The sequence below is a fragment of the Anastrepha ludens genome, chromosome 4, assembly GCF_028408465.1.
Source record: "Anastrepha ludens isolate Willacy chromosome 4, idAnaLude1.1, whole genome shotgun sequence".
In the NCBI taxonomy this organism is placed as follows: domain Eukaryota; kingdom Metazoa; phylum Arthropoda; class Insecta; order Diptera; family Tephritidae; genus Anastrepha; species Anastrepha ludens.
Window position 1 is genome coordinate 319,288 of NC_071500.1, and position 21,490 is coordinate 340,777.

General features: G+C 33.2%; 1 protein-coding gene across 5 annotated transcripts; it reads left to right on the forward strand.

Annotated features, from left to right (window-relative positions):
* Positions 1-773: 773 nt before the first annotated feature.
* LOC128859649 (uncharacterized) lies at positions 774-15,902 on the forward strand. 5 transcript variants are annotated; one of them, XM_054096622.1, is made up of 7 exons: positions 2,503-2,680; positions 6,677-6,789; positions 6,858-7,344; positions 7,428-7,878; positions 7,998-8,214; positions 8,311-8,415; positions 15,285-15,900. In XM_054096622.1, the coding sequence occupies exons 3-7, from the start codon at positions 6,942-6,944 to the stop codon at positions 15,441-15,443; spliced, it is 1,335 nt and encodes a 444-aa protein (XP_053952597.1). In that variant the 5' UTR covers positions 2,503-2,680; positions 6,677-6,789; positions 6,858-6,941; the 3' UTR covers positions 15,444-15,900. The 5 variants fall into 5 exon arrangements, with proteins under 5 accessions (XP_053952595.1, XP_053952597.1, XP_053952598.1 ...); XM_054096620.1 differs by lacking the exon at positions 2,503-2,680 and adding an exon at positions 774-980 and having other exon boundaries at positions 6,677-7,344; XM_054096623.1 differs by having other exon boundaries at positions 6,677-7,344; positions 7,431-7,878; positions 15,285-15,901.
* Positions 15,903-21,490: the final 5,588 nt, after the last annotated feature.

The following is a 21,490-nucleotide window of genomic DNA, read 5'->3' on the forward strand; positions in this document are numbered from 1 at the left end:
TAAATTGAAAAAATGTTGTTCATATGTAATTAATAAGTAGTTTTTTGGTTAACATTTTTTACCCTAACTAATTTGTTACTAGGATAACCAAATAAGGATATCACAAAACTCGATTCTGTTGCGGCCACTTGTTAAGCTTTAATTAAGTATGGTCAATGCAAAAATAAATATTTTTATTTTCATGCGAATAACTTTTATATATCTTGTCATTTTCAACACATCTGTTATTGCGATTTTCTTGATGTCATTTTGAAAATAAATATTGCAACAGCAGAGTGCCCACATGAGGAAACGGCACAAAGCCAAAGCAGAAATTTGACAGATGTTATAACATATTTGATAGAGTAGATGTTGGGTTAAGTGCCTAATCCAGACAATATTCAGATTTCGCGCTATCCAAATTTAATAACAGTGTCGAGTTTTAAACATACAATTACGTACAAGAAAGAAATGTTTCATTACTTTGAAGCACTAAATTTAGAATTTTTTTTACAATTTTTCCTCAACCTTCACTAAAACAAAAACTAAGGAAAAAATGTCTGCTACGAATTTCGTCACAGCAATGAGCTGTTCGTTTTTTACCACATTCATTCACGAAATTTGTCGTAACCTTATCTCTTTCAACTAAAGTACTATTTGTACATATAAGTATATACACTCTTCAAATACAAGCATATTGGCCCACTGTAAACTGGCAATATAAAACACCAATGTCAACGACAATGGCAACGCCACCAGCATTGCCATCACAACTGCCATTGCCGTTTATTTATTCAATCATTCCACTTTAGAGCTCTGAGACCAAGAGCAGCGTATTGTGCAAAACATTTTTGGTTTTGTATGTACATACATAATAAATTTAGAATAGTAAAACATGTAAATTAGCAAATATAATATAGTAACGTAAACGTAGTTCAAGTGAAATAATTTATGTGATTAAAACTACAATAGGTGCGGGACAACCAATAATAAAGCAAAAGGTGAGGAATAGTACATAAAATATGTGTGTGTGATTAGTTATACAAACAAGTGTATATATGTACGTTTTTATTCAAGTACCAAATCAGCTGATTGATTTTATATGTATGTATAAAATATGTTCATAAGTATTTTACGTGTATGTGTGTGTATAAATATACTATGTACATACATATGTATTTACACTATGTACATATGTATGTATGTATTTATGTATGCACATATGGTTAAGTGTAGAGGTTAGGTTAGATACATGTACATATATTATAAATTGGTTCATATATACACACATACATATTTATATATTGTATATACATACATATCTACTTAGAGCCAAAAACAGCGCACTGATTCAATTCATAAACGTGAAGCCAAGATCCAACAACAATTATTAGTAAACAAGTATCAGCTGTAAAGTAACATGCATACATATGCACATTATACCTTTCAAAACAAACAAATGTTCTTGTTTGATAAGAAACAATATTATTAATAAACAATAATATGAGTTATATTCGTTTGTATAGGTTTGGAAATAAGTGTTTTTATGTATACCATATTTTGTTTAGGCAGAGCCAATACGAATTCCATTTTCGTGAATTTGGGCCTAAACCTGTGTTTGTAAATAAGTGTTTTTACGTACATATACCAAATTTTCCTGTAGGCAGAACAACTGTGAAAATCATTTTCATGAATTTGGGAGTATTACTAGTGTTTGTAAATAAGTGTTATTATGTATACCACATTTTCCTGTAGGCAGAATAACTACAAATTTCATTTTCTTGAGTTTGAAATTAGTGAAAGTTAGATACATACATACATACATATGTATGTACTTAGTTCTTTATGACAATTGAATTAGAGAAATTGGATTTATTTGGCAATAGTTTCCATTATCTTTTGTTTATATAAATGACTTATACACTTTGTTTAAAAAAAACAGCAACAATTTTTTACTAAAATTTTACTTGGTTATGCAGTATGTATGTATATGCAAAGGTTTATGTTTGATTACCACACTATATTTGGCTTATTTTCTTTATTTTCACTTGATTGCTAAAATATTACTTATTTAGAGCCAAAAAGAAATTGGTTTCTCTCATTAGGATTTCTTTAGCAAAGTGTACATAAAAATGTGTATAAATAATACATAAAAGGGTATTGGTATACGAATGTTCCGTAATAACAAAGCCAATGTATTTGCTCGGCAATATATACGAATACCAGCTGTTCGCGTCGTTTGTTTTTACTACGTTTTTTCCTACTGATGGCGCACTTCGTCATTTCGCTTCACAGTCATAGATACATACACATGTATGTATCTATTATCGATTGTACGTATAGATATATACGTACATATATGTGTATATTCATTGTCTTGTACAGGTATAGTAATAGAATGGTATGACAATAAATATGTAGGTATGTCTGCATGTGTTTTTTCGCTGGTGGTTGGTTTTGGCTTTATGAGGTAGTATTCTACATAATATTTTTTCGACTGAGGCTAAGCGAATTGCTGGCCCTGGCCGTTAAATTCAGTCGGCAGTGTTGTGTCGATTTTGCAGTAACAAAAGTCGGTGTCTGGGTCGAATATTTACAAATAGAAATAAAAATTGAATCATAACAAATAGAGTTAAAATACAGTTTTCTAATTATTTTTGATTTGAGCTATACTGTGATTCGAGCTGTAGTTTGTTTGGAGGTAAGCGAGAGTGCGGAGCAATACATATGTATATAGTACATATAATTTCGTTGGTAAGAAATTAAGATTGGTAAGAAACTAAGATTTAGTTACGAGTTTTAGGGATGACATATGTATGTTAAGAATTGTGTACCTGGGTACATCCATAAATACAAAAGTATATAAAAACGGTTGTATATATGTACATACATGTTCTTATGTATTTACAGATACATACCAATGTGAATAGGTATATGATTATGTATTTATATTGGCATACTTCTACGTATTTACAAAGCCAAATATATACATATGTATGTACATATGTACATGCCCATACACACAAGTGCAAATGTATGGATGTGTATGCTGTTCCACAAGCAAAGTAAAAACTTTTTCTTTGTTCAAAGTGTTTATTGTTTATTATTATTCTAATACACAAATTCCTCCACACTTTTTTTTGGCCATTTGTTAAAAATTATTTTTCAAAAAATACTTACATATATAGTATAGCAAAAAGTTACATAAGATATGCATACATATTTATTTTGATGAATAATATATATGCATGGCTAAGGTATGTACATAATTTATTTCCAATTGATTATATTGTGCAGAAATAATGAATCCTTTCAAGGTCAAAACTGTCGTCAGTGCAGAATTATCAGCAACTTAAAAACAATAAGCCTTTGTCAGCATCTTAAGCAATAAAGCGACCAAAATACGCAAGTTTCTATTTATATTGTGAGACCTGACAACCCTAAGTGTTGTGAGGTGCTGACTTTCTATGGGAAATGTTTGCAATAATCTTATCCATAAAGTTTAGAACATAAAATGTAACCTGCTTTGAAAAAAAAAGATTTAAAGGCGGGGATAGAGGGAACCGCACCCTCCAGAGTCTTATAGTTTTTAAGTAGTTTAATGTTAAACTCGTTCCCTTTAAAAAAATAACCCTCATCAGTCCAACTCTATTGCGTAGCCGGACACAGTATTTCTGCGTAGAGTTCTTTTCCGCGTGGGCAGCCTTCGGCCGCGCTTCAAAAAAATAACCCTCATCAGTCCAACTCCGGCTAAGCAATCCACAGTACTTTTGCGTAGAAATCCTTTCCCTGTTAAAACCATTGAACCCAAAATTAATGCTGCCTAGCCTTTAAGCAGTCCCGGTGGTTTAGAGCTCGAAAATTTAAGGTATTTTCAGGATGTTTTTTACAATAAACAAAATTAAAACGATATTTACATTGTTTAAGCTTTTTATTTAACTTCGTTTACATACAAAGATGAAAAAAATAAATTTTGTTTATAATTTTAATAATTAAAAAAAGGCGCGAAGTTGACCCTCCCGAAAAATTGGACCTGGACACGGTGTTGTTCGTTTTGGCACTTCTATTTATCTGAAACACAAAAACCAAAAAAATTATTAATCAGTATGGCTGTATGGCTATGTCCCGTACTAGAATAAAAAAGAAAACATTGATGAAATAGCGGGGTTTTGAATTTGACACTCTAACAAAGAAAACCTGTTTTCAAACCACCCTAACCTGTTTTCTTTGTTAAGTCTGGGACATTTCAGCCCTTGCGGTATGTAAATGCCATCACTGCGGAATTGAAATGTTAGAGGAAAACTATGCTTTTTATTACAAAATACTACCAGTAGCTGATCTGTAATTGTGGGAGTTTCCTTTTTGGTAATACCAAATGCATGAGGAGATTTGAGAGATTTCTTCACAACACAAAAATAGGAACTCGCCGAGGGCCTTCAGCTGCTAGTACTAGAAATTAATTTTAAATTTGTAATTTATTTAATTCTTTAAATAAATAATAATAATAATAAATTTGACCATTATAATAAAAATCATTACAATAGCGATGGAAAGCTTTTACGGGCATCGGGTACAAAAATATACACGCCTTCGAAATGTTCTTGAAATTGCTAGGTAATTGCAGTAAAAATAAATTTGTTCTCGGCAAGGGCGCAGCCTATCAGACACACATACATATAATATCTATCATACAAGTAGTTTTAGAAAGCGACTCTAACGAAAAAATAAAAGCAAAAACAAACCTGCTAGACGACCCCTTCGGATTCAAAACTATCCTATTTTTCGAGTTATAATCAGCAATATACTCGGACAAAATGTCATTTAAATTTTATGGGCAGTTTCGGAGATTAAGACCCGATTTACACGAGGAGACATCTGGAAGGGAAACGTTTTGTTCAAGGGCGAAGGACGGTCGGGGAAGAGAGAAGGGATTTTGTCTCCCGTACTCGGCGACACGCTTTGCTCTTCTTATTCGTATTTCTTATCTTAAAGAAATTTTTGACAGTTGCTTCATTCGTTTTCTTCTTTTGTGGAAGAAAGTTCTAAGTTATGTGTTGGTTTTCAATCAAACGGAAGATAACAACGATGACAAACATCCGAACGCTGCTTGGGAAATGCACGATTATTTTAGCTAGTAAAGTAGGTATAATTTACAATAGTTATGGGACATGTTTATGTTGATTTCTAATTTTTCCCTGCATTTCTAGATTCTCAAGTTAATTTTAAGTTAATTATTTACATATGAAGTATTTTTAATTTAATTTTTTTTATTCAAGTATAAGAATTTATAAATATATTTCAATAAAAAAACAAAAAATTATTTAACCAGTTTGCATTTTTCATTCATATATTTAAGAAACTGTTGTCGAACGCTCTCTGCTTTACATGTAAGCGCGTGCTAGAATACATCCGAACCAGACGATGTTAAAGTATTAAATGTCAAAATGTCGCGGAAACATTTTTGCCCGTGTGTACGCGAATGAAACATCAAAAGAGAATTTCCAGTGTCTCCCTTCCAGATGTCTCCTCGTGTAAATCGGGACTAACAGAAACGAACAGAGCGACACGACATTTGTATATAATATATTAGGAGTATATATACATATGTTTGTATATCATATATGTATATGTATAAACAGGGAGTTAAAAAGAATGTGAAATGTTGAAGAAGTTTGTAGTATGAACCAAAAGAAGCAACATGGGTCTGCAAACTAACGGTTTCCGCAACGGATATTTCAAGTTAGGGTATTCTTTTATATATAGTTTTGCTGATACTTGAATATTTTTAATATGTTAGCTGATGTTTCGTGCAATTACACAATATTATAATAAAAAAGTAAACATAAAGTACGTTCACACATGCATTACTTACCAATAAATCCACAAAATTATTCTACCCGTTCACATATGATTTGAGATTACCTGCAAAATTGACAACCAGCTGTCAATACAGTTTTTCCTTCATAGAAATTATTTTGATGTTTTTGGTTTTTTTAATTGTTACTAACGATATAAAGAAAATACAAGGAGAAGGAATAGCTAATTTAATTGCGCAATTGACTGGTAATAATAAACAGTTGGAGGGAATTCGTAAGCGACGTTTTCTGAGGTTGCAAAAAATTATGGGCAGCAATACGCATGGGAAATTCTATATAACATTTTATAATAAGTAATAAGAGAACAAAACGTTTATGGACACACGTTTTTTTCTGTAAAATGAATCCATAATTAATAATGTTTAACAGAAATTTTATTACAATTGTGTTTACAGGCACGTTTTCTTTGCCGACGTCCATTTCATTTAGTTTTTATATTGATGTTTCTCCTTACATTCGCAATAATAATTATCGATAACACAGGGATGTGCCAAAAAGTATGGTTATTATCTAGGACTATGTTATAATCTCAGATTTTGGGAGAGACATTTTGTATGGGAAATCTAGCTTTTTAATTACGGATTGGGAGTTAAGCACGAAAAAGTAGATCATCTACTTATATCTGAACGTATTAATAGCTACCTGAATATATATATACATATATATCTATATATTTATATGCATGCATATATTATTATTATTGAAAGGGTATATATACAATATAACCCTAACTTAATTAGCACACTGACTACTGTGTATGTACATATATATAGATGAATAATTTTAATAATTTATATATTTTTTTATTTATGTACATGTAGCGTAAGAACGAGGGACAAGACCGCATCAAATATTACACCAACATATAATTGAGAAGACTGACAAGCACAGAAGCACATATTTCAGCTTCAAGCGAAAACGATCTCAAACCTTAGTAACTTATAAGCAAGATACTGACAAATAATACTTTGGAAATCTAAACTAATTGTAATAAAAATTTAGATTGGGAAAACTTTGAAATTTCACGAGTACTATTAACTGTCAAGAAGCTTTTGGCAACATCTTCAGTAATTGTATCGCTGTATAATGTTTAGCAGCCTTGCGTCGTTTCTCTTTGGATCAAGTACATCTGAAACTAAGAATTGTGAACTGAATAAAAATTGTGAATTAGAAAAAGAGCAACAAGGAAATCTCATTCGTGAGAACCAATCAAAAATTTCTTCTGAGGAAGATACCTTATTTATTCAATCAAATGAGGAACCAGAAGTTATTACAACCAGAAATAAGAATAAGGGCGGCAACAAGAAAAATAAAATTAAACAGCAAGTGTCTATTGGAGTAAAGCAGCCATTTAGTAAGCAACTAAAACCACAAGAACAACAACCTCTTATCGCAGAAGCATCACCAAATTTTGCACCTGAAACGCTGCTGTCGTCCGACGAAGATTTTGAGATAGACGAGAACGATTGGTTTTTTGTTGAGAAGGAGGGTATGTATTCTATATTTATGTTCAGGTATTCATTGTTTTAGACACATTCATATCCTGTTGTTTCTAAATTTATCTTTAACTAGAAGCAATTGCCTCAAATTCGTTTTCTCGAAGAAGCTCGGAGGAAAAGTTGAGCTTCAGCTGGGATAAGAATCGTACTTCAACTCCAGTTTCAGAGCTTCTAGATGGACATCAATCTAAGCAGGCAACCGTGCAGCAATATTTAACACCCCGTAAAAATCTGCAGAATAATTGTAAAAAAAGCAAATGCAACACCAGCGGACGTGACATTAACACTGGCTGTCGGGGAGCCGAAATTTTGGCTGATGAAGCGATCACACAATCATTGTTTTCTGTATGTCAAGATGTGGAACACAATATTAGCGGGGCCAGTTATGATAGTAACGGTTCTGGTGCCAAACTCTTTACCATGGTCGGGTCGTGGTATTTGACGCCTCCACCATGCTTTACATCAAACGGCCCTGTTCACATGGAAATATCCCCATTCGAGAATCTTCTTATTGAGCATCCGAGGTGAGATAAAGCGCTGAATGTTACTATGTAGTATAAATATAACAACCATATTTTTTTATTAATTTAAAATATAATCTTGGTTCCAACTGCATATATTCATTCCATTCGTCTTTATGCAGTATGTCGGTATATCACAGTATTAGGTCCGCTCAAAAGGCCACTGAAAGCTTTGAAAATTTTGACCTCGAAATGAACGAATCAAACCAGGAACAGGAGAAGGCGCATTTCGAAAATATGTCTCATTACCGTGAAGAAGAAAAAGAGAACTCAATGCCACAAGCGTCTCCAAAACTTAAAGTTTCCTCTCCACAGCCACCGGCAGTTGAAATAGGCCAAGTAAGTTCACAGTTGTATTCGGTATATTGAGATTGGTATACTCGTATGTTGCCAATGAAAGTGAATATTAAACGTATATCATTATTTTATAACTAGAGTGCTCAAGTTGTGGCTGAAGAGCGGCCCACTACTGGCCCACGCATAGGCCGCTGCCCGGCAGCCCAGCTTAAGATGGAACTCTTTGCATGGAATAGCCAAAAGGTGTGCATAGATTGATTATGTATGTATTTAATTAAGTCTTGTCGTTGTTGTTGTTCTTTTAGCAACAGAAACATTCTCGATAAATGTTAGGGGAATGCTGCGGAAGTGGAAGCATTTGGCTGGGTTACTTTAGTGACGTAGAAACGACTTGTTATTGTTCTTGCTTCTGCTGTTATTGTTTGTTAAAACGGCATGACAAATTCCCCATAAGCTACTTTTCCTTATCTTACACCATAACGTTTTAGAATCCAAATCTTGGCTAAAAACATTATTTCACGATTTTTGTTACTCCTGATAAAAAGTTCATCTTGGGCCTTTTTGTAGTTCTTCGGAGCGGAAAAGCGAAGTTTAGTCGAAGTGATGAATACTTAGTTAGAGTCCGCGCCGTTTTTCTTCTTTCGATTTATACCATTACTCTGTCCGGTGACAGTTTTGGGAATTAAAAGCTAAATTAAGAAAGTAGTTCTATTAATTAAGGGGTAACACCACTGTACACGCGTAAAATAAACACGATTTTTAAAGAATTTTTTTGTATAGAAGGAAAGGGAAAACAATCACTCTGATTTGAGAAGTTATTACTTATATACTAAAATACAAAACTAAAAAGTTTGATCGAAAAATTTTACAAAATGGCGGCATTGGAGACATTTTTGTAATGTGGTTTCTCTTGAAGGAGCTCCGCGGCACGCAGCACAGAGGGTGCAAATTTTAATCTGGAACAAAGAAATATTTTTTTTCTTAATCTAGATAAGAATAGCTAGAGGAACACGTAGGGGATTTAAAAAATATTTATTTTTGTGGAATTAGCAAGCATTTGAAGGAAAAAACTCTATTTCGGACTAAAAAAACGGCACTTAAATAATTAGAACAATCGTTTAAATTAATCTATCGAAAATCCCCTACGCTCTTCTCTTAAGAAGGTTATTATACAGACGTAGTGAAAAACCTGATGAAAAATATTTAAAATTGTTTGAGTTATGCTGTGAAAAGTGGTGGTTTATTAAAAAAAAAATCACAAAATATTTATTTGCTTTGAAACCAAGTTGTTGATCAATTGCTCTTTAAATATTAGTTTGACATGAAAAAGAGATCGGTTTTGGTGCGAAGCTTTTGTTTTTGCTTTAACCCAATGGTTACTCCCTCTTGCTCAACCCATACCAGGAATGCAGGCCTGCATGATTTACGGGCTATTTTTGTTGCGGCGCTGCCCCAATAAAGATATGAGTTTGTTAGGCGTCGAGATCTAAGCGATCACGTGTGGAAATAGAGTTAAAACTTTGGCATAAGGATGGAAATAGTCGTAATTCGTTCAATGGTTTAAAAAAGGCGATATAAAGTGCCTCGTTATACAAGAAAGAATATTAAAGCGAATTTGCCAATTTCAATAAGCTTATTTAAGTAAAAGTTATTATTAAAAATACTTTATTTATCCTAATGACCACGAGGCCCTTTTTTGTTGTTGAAAGGCTTAGACTCCACTCAAATAAAAAAGCATCTCTCATAAGAAGTCATTCTTATTAATTTCTCTCGAAAGTATCCCTAAATGTCTTCCACTGGGCTTAGGCCCGGGCTGATCATCCACTGGTATCTTTCTGAATGAAAGGAACCTCTTTTTAATGCGAGCAGTGTGAATTGGCATATGAACCAAAGCAGAGATTTTCCAGCATATCTAAACGCTTCCCAAATCATTAGCGATCCGTCACCTTGTTTTCGTTTATGGAAATTTTGATGGTGTAGGCATACGTCCCACTAGTACTTATGACATCCACCAGGCCATCAAAATTAAATTTTTCTCGTCAGAAAAAATAACGTTTCAGAACTTATCGGCTAAAAATTAAAGTTTTTGAGCAAATTTCGAACGTATATTATGTGGCGTTTCAGTAATGAAGTACAGGCTCTCTCATACCGTTCTCTCCAGGCAATACATGCTTTTTCTATTGCTAAACGCTAAATTTCCAGCTTATATCCATCATCCATATCATACAGTATGCTACAACGCCTTATTTTAACATATCTATTTAGATTTAAAGTTAAGTTGAATTCTTATTTCTATATTTCTATTTCTAGCATAAGCAATTTTTTAAACCCCTTATCCATTTGCGCTCCTTCTCCATATGCTAAAATAAAACTTATTTTTGTGTAAATATGTATTATATAGTGCAGATGTTCACAATACTTTAATCACTTTACTCACGTTGATTAGACTATAATGCACAATAATCTCTTTTTACATACACTTGCAAAAGCTAAGCAAAAACTCAAGGGAAAACATATATATAATATTTAGACGGTCAAACAGTTATCAAGGCAAATTCATCAGATTTGTAGCCGATTACCTTCACAACTTGCGCAGTAATAACACTAAGTATGACCCGAGTTTGTGAAGCCATTATAGCTGAAGGTTTTATTGAATACTAGCGAAAACTGCTCGTTCCGCTGGTCGCCTTTAAAAAAATCTAGATTAATTAGTTAAATTAAGCCGAAAAATACTGTGTGTATTTTATAAAAATTCTCGCTCATGAATAGTAATGAAAGAAGTTTTAAATAGTAGTAAGCAATTAAAAAACGTTTGATGTGATTTACTTTATTACTTTTTTTATTGTAATGCTCTTTGGTATACAATATTCTTCGTTTTTTCATGCGTTGTTGAATAAATGAACAATACCGATAGCTTACCAACTCTTGAGCATGAAACATAAAGTTGGCTATGAGAAAAACATGGGTATTCTAAATCAATACCATAAATTGATAAAGTTTGGACTTGTGACTTATTAATAGTAATCGCGAATGTAAGGCGAACAGGAAATTGAAGACGTTTGAATTCAAACGGCATATCCGATGGTATCATTGGTATTCGCGGTATCAAAACGTCTTCACCAGAGTATTTTCCATTCAAAATTGTTGCTTCAATGACGTTATTCATCAATCGCTTAACTACTAATCGAGTGCCATTACATAGTCGTGGTTGATTTATGTTTCTCAACATAATAATCGGTGTTCCTATTTTTAAGTTTAGCATGTGTGGCGATAATCCAGGTAAATCAAAGGTATTCAAAAATTCAGTGGGATAATTTACAATATCATGTTGATTTGTAACAGTGTCAACGGATCGATATGTTTGTTCTGGACTTGGTATGTTAGCCAAAATAGCCGCATTCATTTCATTCACATCTTTATTTTTGCCAGCCATGATGGCTCGTTCAGTAAGCCAATTGTGATTTTTGTAATTTTGAGGCAAATTTGGGAAAATACTTTGAATTAACTGTTCTTTCGTTTGACTTATTTGACAAAAGTTTGGTTGTAAAGTTGTTAAGCCAGTTAAATTATCGACAGGAACTTTGCCATTTCCAATATCCAATAACTGCTGTGAAAATTCAGCAGCTGTTGGATCATTTTGCATAAGAATGCGTACATTTGTAGTTAGTTTGAGTGTTTGAACATGTCTCCACAAATATGATGATTTCAAACATGCAACCAATTCATCTGCTACAGTTGCTCGAGGAATAACAGGCAGTGTTTGTCTAAAATCACCTGCCATCAGCACTAAGGCACGACCAAACATTTCATTTTTACTACGTAAATCTCGTAATGTCCTATCAAGCGCTTCCAGTGACTTTTTATGTGTCATCGTGCACTCATCCCATACAATTACGTGTATGGAGAAGCGGAGAAAGAGAAGAGAACTGTGCTATTCCCCCCAGCTTTAACCCAGCTATGTGTTCAGGTGCAAATTACTTTTTTGCGTGAAGTCTGATATAAAATAAGTTCTATTTACTCTTCTTAAATTTATATAAACTTTTCCAGGCGAAGTAAAAAAACTGACATATATTTGCTTCAACCGTATATTTGTGAGTACACAGGTAATACGTAAATATATGAATGATATAGGTAATATCTCATATTAGCATAACCTTTCTGCAAAAAATTAAGGAAACGATCACCAATCACGGCGGCAATGATACAATGAATTTTTCACTATAACTTATATTACTTCAGATTAACGTTTATATAATAAGCGTATATGTAACATTTTAAAATTTTTTTAGAATTTTTTTTTTAATTTTTAATAATAAGTGGTCTTCCTCTTCCTGTAGCTATTCCTTTTCCTCTTCCATCTCCAGATCCATCTCTTTTCTAAAATTTTTTTAGAATTTTTTTTTTAATTTTTAATAATAAGTGGTCTTTCTCTTCCTCTTCCTGTAGCTATTCCTTTTCCTCTTCCTCTTCCATCTCCAGCTCCATCTCCTTTTTTTATCCCGGAAACGGGCAGTAAAAATTACTTCACTTAAAAGCTTTCATCAACAGCTTCCATCTGATACCCATATTGTACAAACACATCCAAGGGTACCTTGGTCCACCTTTTCGGCTATATCTCGAGACCCTGGTCACTCAGAGATCTAAAAAATACTCTGTATTAAAGCACTCATCAGTAGCTTTGATTTGATACCCACAATGTAAAAACACATCCTAGAGTTACCCGGGTCCTCGTTTTGGCCTTCGGCAGCGCCACCTGGTGGCGAGTGGAATCAATAAGCATATTATACTAACCTTCACCGTGGAAAAAAATATATATATACCAAATTTCAAAATAATCGGGCCAGACACACACGACCAAAATGTATTCAATTCTAATGAATGCTATGTGCGGTACAAAAAATACGTGCGGCAAATAGCAAAAACACACTCACTTAACCGACGCACCGCACACACACGCGTTATCGGATTTCAATCAAACTTTACAGAAACCTTTGCCAAAGCAACACCAAAAATGTGTGAAACTTTCATTGTTTTCCTTACCCGCGTTGCTGCGATTACCCCGGACAAATGCACACTTTTTTTCGGCTTAATTTTTATATATATAGATTGCTTGTAATATAGCCAGGGTGGGCCATATAGCGTTTGCTTTTCGAACCATCTATTTTTTTGAGAACGGTAACACAAATGAGATGTCAAATGTGTTCATAATTTACTTAAAGGTTTGACATTTACGAAATGGGACGCTATACGCTTGAACAAAATTGGGAAATTTTGAAAACCTATTTCCAAAGTGGTAAGTCTTCTTCTTCTTCCGCGGTTACAGTAAATGGCGAGCGTTACCGTGACATGCTCAACGAGTTTTTGTTTCCAAAAATTTAAGAGGATGACATGGACGACATTTGGTTTCAACAGGGCGGTGCAACTTGTCACACTACCAAAGTTACACTCGAACTTTTGGCTACCGTTTTTGAATTCCGATATCAATTGGCCGCCTCGGAGCTGTGATTTAAGCCCGTTGGACTATTTTTTGTGGGGAGCCGTTAAGGACAAACGCTATGCGAACCATCCAGAGACAATGGATGCTTTAAAACACGAAATCGAAGTTGCCATTCATGAAATTGGAGCCCAAACAATCGAAAATGTGCTTAAAAATTGGGTTGATCGAATGGCCTACTGTAAAGCCAGTCGTGGCAGTCATTTGATCGATATTATTTTTATACATAAATGACAATGTTTAATCTTAAAAAAAAAAAAAAAAGTTTGATAAAATATTGATTAGTTTTTTTTTTATAGCCGATTCAAAAAGCAAATTTTACATGGCCCACATACAATGCAGTTGTTAAAATCGAATTGGTCAAGTAGTTTCTAAGTTATGTCACGCTTCTGTTAGACAGACTGTAGTCGTACTTATTTCCTACGATAGCGCTCAATTTTTGGCAGCGCTACTTTGAACTGTTTTTTGTATTGTCCATGACGTTCACGTTCAAACTCCTACTAAGGTTGATGAGACTTCTAAGTTTGGACAGCTGAAGCAAAATTGTGAGAGTAACTTCGGTTGCCAAGTCATCGGGAATTCGGACATAAATGACTAGATGCGAAACTATTTTTCTCGTGGCAGTGATGCCACATCAGAGGAAACATTTAAACGAAAATTGGAAATTTTGCAGCTTACCATTGAGGTATGAAAAGGGTGCGTTACCAAAGTTAGTTTTGGGTGGTCGGTTCCTCAGTAGGCCTATATCACCTATATATACATATATACAATAAAAATAAGAACAAACAGTGTAAAACACATGGAGAGGCATACAAAATTTAAATTAAATTATCCAAAATTGAGATCCTAAAATAATGAAGACGAAAACCAAATTTATAAGGCACAACACGTAAAATATTAAAATTTAATTAAAAACAACAAACAGAATAAGTTTAAACAAAATTTGAATAAAAATAACGGTTAACGATTAACGATCAACGAAGATAAATCAACATCTAGTCGATTACATATGGACACATACGACTATCAGCTCTTCATTAGCCCAGGGATTGGCAATGCTGGAAAGTATTGAAACACGTTCCTGGGCGCGCTCTTATACAAAATTAGAGAGCTTCGCATCTACTTATAGTTATCTATGTAATGGTTGCATTGATGTTTTCGTATATGACCAACATAATCTCAGTTTGTGTCGACTTTTGTCGTAAACCATCCGTTGTTATAACCCCGGTTACGTTAGAAAATCAACTGATTCCTTCAAAATTGCTGAGAGCCGGTTAACGGTTTTCACCGCTACTCCTACTGCAGGACAAGACTACTAGAGAAGAATGATAGAATGTCAAAATTGTAAACGAAAACATAAAGCGAGTTGCCCGTTGCAACTTTTCTCGTCGTAATGTATGAACACGGTATAAGCAAAACATTAGCCTGATCTCAAATTGAATAAAACGGTACTAAGGATGATGGTTAAAGAAGAATTTTGTAAATGGAAATACATAAATCAGAGAAATTAACAAAAAATTTTAATTTCTTAAAAATATATGCCGATATTAAAATAAGATACATATATTATATTTATACGTATGATATCCATAATTTTTTTTTTCTTCCAAATTAACAGTGTATGGCGATTCATGATAGGAGAAATCTTCGGCGCAATGCCATTTTGCGTACCAACCAAGTACGTGAAATCGACGGTAGAGGAAACCGCCAGCGCCGCGCTGACTTCCAGCATTGCCGGCTTATTAGCGGCGTCAACAATAATAGGAAATGTTGTTAGAAGATGTTGGAAAGCTGTGATAAGTCTTTCAAGTTTGTAAAGAAAAGTTACAACTAATTTTTATAACCTCAACGCACAACAAGGACCATAACAACACCAACAAATTTTAACAACCACTAAAAGTCGACGGATTGGAAGTAATTGAATGAAAAAAAATTATTGAACTAGAATATGTAAAAACTTATATAAACGAGTACATAAATAAACAATAATAAAAAAAATAATAAAAAAATATAATTCTGAAAAAACTTAAAAAAAGTATATCTCAAAAATTTACCATTTAACTTCGAAATGCACAAAAATATTGTAAACTTAATTAAGTAGAAGAGCAAACTCAATTATTTGGATTATCTTCGAGTTTCTTAGATTTTGTTTCTCTTAATTAATATTTGAATTAATATTAGATTTTGAATTATGTTTAAAATATAAACTACTCTTGTACTCCTGTAATGAACTATAGAGAAATAAAAATTAAAACACAATAATAAAACTGGTGTAGTGATTTAAATTAAGTTGTTGAAATATAGGGTGCGTTGCAGAAGTTATTTTGCTTATAAGTACGGAAACTTCAACCTACTTAAAATTGATGAAATAATGAAGATACAAAGTGACGAATGGCAAATCGGTGCCAATGTATAAGGCATCGTGTTTAAAAATTTTCTTTGGAGTTATGAGATTAAGATCAAGAACATAAGTTTTGATTTTCCCAGTTCGCATTGCAATTTTATTCATATAACGGTTGTATGTAACAGTATAACGGTATCGAGATAGATATTGTATACGTATTATTTAGATCTGACATAAAAATTATTAAGATCGGAGAAAAGCAACGCCTAATTTTTATATGTTAAGACTAAATTTCCGTCCGTCCGCCTGATGTTACAAGCTGGTACTCTTTTTATCTATGAATTTGATTGATTCAAAAAATTAACAAGAAGCCCAAATTGAATTTTATTAAAATGTGCTCGAATACATAAAGTTCAGTCCGGACCGATTTTACTTTTCAAGTGAATTTATTTTTCAAGTGATGTTGCCGGACTTTTCACCTGGAACTTGATACCATTTCATAAAAAATAAAGTACAATTATAATACATAGCAAAAAGTTGAAAATAATTTCGAATTGTCTTCGGTGTTCCTTTTCTACAAGCAAAAATATTTATTCAGATTACTTCAACATTGCTTCTGAAGAAGAAAGTACAATTATTATAATTATTATTCTTATTATTATTATATATCCTTACTACACAGCTTTCCAAATAATGGATGATATTTTCCTTACCCAAAAACTAGACCATCCAAGTCCCATGTAAAATCGATCGCTGAGTTCAAAAGTCGACATTTTTATATTCTACAATATGTAATAAACGGAGAATCCGTTAACCGAAAATAAGAGACATATCAAGGATAAAAAATAAGGTTAACAAATAAGTTTTTTTACAAAAATATGAAAATTTTTCGATTTATATTTCCCTAAACTTAACATAAAAATTTTAATTTTGTCTAGAAAAAATTTTAGATACAACTGAAATAGTCCTCCAATTAGTATAAAATATATTCGCATGAGTTATTTTTGCATTGACTTTACTTAACTAAAGTTTAATGAGTAGTCAACACTGTCTTAACACCAACAGTTATTTCGAAGTTTTACACCTCACCATTTGCCTAAAGAAAACTGGATAAAGTCAAAACAGAAATTTGGCAGGTGGTAAGACACATTTAGCTGTAGAGGCGGAGTAAACAACTTAGCCTTGTTTTTGTTTTTTCTACCTCGTTAGCTGCGCATTCTCTTAATTTCAATGACATAAGAAAATTTTTGTTGAACACCTTCTACTATTTTTGAAATCACTGAGTTGTTTGTATTTTTCGAAAAGTTTTTCAAGTTGTAAGATCACGCTTGGTAAGTCCAAAGTTTTACCTGAGCGTACGTCGAGAAGCACATATTTACGATTAGGCTTATCATCTTGTGGTACATTCAAGTTAACGATTTGTGGAGCTATTTTCTTTAGTGTTGTTCCATCTCCTTAACCACACAATTCTTCTTGTGACCATCTATATAAAGTATGCCTTCTTCTGTTAATGTCGGTCCACACCAATCGTCTAAAAATGCGAATACATTGATATTTTGATTGTTTCCATAAATTAAAATAAGTAGAATTCTAAATAATACGTTTAAAGGACGCGTGTGGCGCTATTACAGTCGATTCGTTTGCTTCACACCAGTTTTCTTCTTGTTATGCAGAAGTGGATGATGCTTATACGGGCATCTGTTTTGATCACACAGCTTACGATTACACTTTTAAAATCACGTTTTACTAGACAATGGCGAAATAACTTTCTCTTTTTGACTTCTTCCCATTTTTCGTTGGAATTAAACTTTCATTTGGACTTTATTAGAACGAAACATTGTCTATGATATAATACTTCGGGAATAGTTCATTCATGAACAATTGGTTGACGAATAAATCATTCGTGGTTATATTCGTTGTATTATATATTTTAAAAACTCGAATGAGATAAATTTTGTATTAAAAACTCATTGCCTATGAAAAACGATCTTCGGAAGCATTTTACCAATTGATAAGTCCTAGTTTCCGCCTCTTCACTTCTATTTTCCATTGGCATAACTTTTTCATCGTTACTATTTAGTCTTTTTCTCTCTCCCGTACTGCTTTTAGAAATTAGTTTAGTTTTTGATTCAAAATGTATGCATATTCATAATAGTTGTCATGAAAACAAATATTATTCTTTGAAGAATAGTTGTTTTATTAGTCGCTTTCGATTCACTAACCACCCAGGGAGTAGTAAATTAAAAAAAAGAATTGCTCTTGAATCCCAAGTCGCATATGATTCGACAGTATTGTACAATTTTCTATTTGTTTCCAAAACCATCATGCAAAATATATATAATACAATATATGTATGTATCCCTTCTTATTACTGGAAGTACTGGCCAAAGTTGCAAGTGAACCAAGCGGTTAAGAGCAAAGTCGCTTGAACATCCCTAAAATGTTGGTAACAGAGAAGTGGGCAGAAAAGTGGTGAATTGAAAGCAGCTATTTATTCTTAGTGTTTAAGCGACTTCCGCTTAAATTACCTGTATGCAGCCTGTAAGTATGCAGCAAGTTTCGTTTTTGTTTATCATTTCATTTGCTGAATGGATTGATAAATTTCTCAAAGAGTTATGGAATGGTAAATTTAAAGCATGACTGGAGCTCAACAAGATCGTCAAATAAAACCGACTCTTTCCACGAGCCACAAGGGTCGATAAATTTTTCCAAAGGTGTCTAGACGCACCACATTGGGATGCGTTAACGAAACTTATGATTTATTAATCCCCTTAACTTAAGAACCCCCGCTCTCATTAAGATATTCTATTCAATTTATTTGTTTTGTTTTGTACATAGTATATAAGTATAATACATAAAATGCCACTTAGGGGAACGAGACGAGGGGAAGTTCATAGGCTAGAAGTAGTTAGAAACTGCAGTTTTAAAACACCTTGCTTTTTTATAAGACTTATTGTAGTCGATATAGAGTTATATAGTTTTATAGCACTAACAAAGAACATGCCCTTTGAGTCCAGGTATGAATATGTCGGCACAATGAAACTCAATGTTCGGATAATCTGACATAGATTCATGTTTTTATACGGGTACAATGGATCTTGTGTGTATATTAATTTATGTAGGAATATAAGAGCCCAGATCATGACTAAGAATAAAGAGATATATGGTCATATTTCCTTTTTTCAAACACGAAACGCGCTGCATTATATAAAACAATTTGCAATTTATATTGTACTTGGAATTATTATCAAGACTACAACATTCTAACCCTATATGCGATATATGCGGAACAATGAGCAATCTAACAAGTTCCAATTTATTTTTTGTGGCAACAAGTAGACACTGCAATACGCAATATTGTTTACAACAAAGTTTATTTATTCTGAAACCCAGGTTAGTTACAATGTGATCAAGGTTAATATTTACATATTCATACATATGCATATCACAAGGTTAGACTCTTAAAATTTGAACTGAGGAGAGCTGTATATATGCACTTGACCTACCCCAAAAAAAGGAGACGTTATCTTCACTAAAAGTGAAGACGAGAAAGTTGGACTACTTCTAAAGACGCACTTTCCATGCTCCACTACAACGGTAGGGACAGGAACAGAACATATTGAAACCCTGAGAAGAGTTCACAGGATTGAATGGATTATTCCCAATGAAATATTTAAGACATCAAGTAAGAAGTGGGGGATAAACAGCTTCTAACCGCTAAAACCACCTGGTGTTACTCCAAAATGGCATAGACCTGCTAATAGAACCACTTACCAGAAATTATGGACAAGTCTTAAATATAACATTTCTGGAAGGCACGCTTAGAAGATACGGCGGAAAAGGTGATACAATTATTTATACCCCACGGCATCAATGAAGGTTCATCCAGAACTCACATCTTGATAGAATACAGTATGTTTACTTCCTCCGAAAAAATTTTGATTTCCTCAAAACGGTAAATGGATCAAATAAATGCCATGGTTCCCGAGAAGTTCTACTAACCACTTATATAACTACAAGTAGAACGCAAAATTTCTCTTTTTTGTTTTTGCGACTAGTTCATGCAACTAGTCCAAGCGACTTAAATATGACAACATTATACAATTTTTACTCTACATAACACTCTACTATGAAAATGTGAGATCGCTAGATTAGTGCGTCTGGGTCTTTGTATTAATCCGTCGGTTTCAATTAAATTATGTGCTTCTTCATTGATGTGGTTTATTTATGAGCCACTGCAATCTATGCGATTTCAGTGTTGACGGAATTTATTTTAAGGTCGCTCTTTTAGGTACCATGGTGTTTTGACAATGCACCTAAGGACCTTATTTTGGAACCGTTGGATTTGGTTTAACTAACGCATCCCCATAGCTCTGTACCATAACTCCATATTGGTTTTAGTATCTGCTTGTAGATTAATAGTTTGTTATCTATAGTTAGAGCTTATCTGCTACCCATTAGCCATTGCATGCTTTTAAGTTTTGTGTCCAATTCTTCTCAGGTTTTCTTGGTTTTTGAAGCATAATAACCTCCGCAGTTTTTCAGAAAATTGGAACGTAATGGAAATGTATAGAAATGTATTTATTATGTTAGTGGGAATTTGGATGCCTTTAGGGGGAAGTTGTTTGAGTATTTCTGCAGTGATTAAATCGAAGCCAGTGACTTTTTATTTTTTAGCACTTTAATTTCTGTTTTTAATTCGGGGCTCGTAACTCGTGGATTTTCTTCAAACTCTTGGAGCGCGGATATACACATGAATTAGATAGCTGTACTTATACACTCCCAAACCAACATATGAAAATTGGGAAGTATATCGTATTGCCCGCAATCGCGCCGCTCGTACTACGAAAAATCCAAAAAGGCAGCACTATCGAGCCAAACTAAATATAAATTTAGCAAGCAAAACACTATGGAATAATCCAACGTTTGTGGCACTACATGTAACTGGAGTGTAATTTAGATGTAAATACAATGCAATAAAGAGTTCAAACTTGAATATGTATATTTATAATTGGCGCCGCGCTGACTTCCAGCATTGCCGGCTTATTAGCGGCGTCAACAATAATAGGAAATGTTGTTAGAAGATGTTGGAAAGCTGTGATAAGTCTTTCAAGTTTGTAAAGAAAAGTTACAACTAATTTTTATAACCTCAACGCACAACAAGGACCATAACAACACCAACAAATTTTAACAACCACTAAAAGTCGACGGATTGGAAGTAATTGAATGAAAAAAAATTATTGAACTAGAATATGTAAAAACTTATATAAACGAGTACATAAATAAACAATAATAAAAAAAATAATAAAAAAATATAATTCTGAAAAAACTTAAAAAAAGTATATCTCAAAAATTTACCATTTAACTTCGAAATGCACAAAAATATTGTAAACTTAATTAAGTAGAAGAGCAAACTCAATTATTTGGATTATCTTCGAGTTTCTTAGATTTTGTTTCTCTTAATTAATATTTGAATTAAT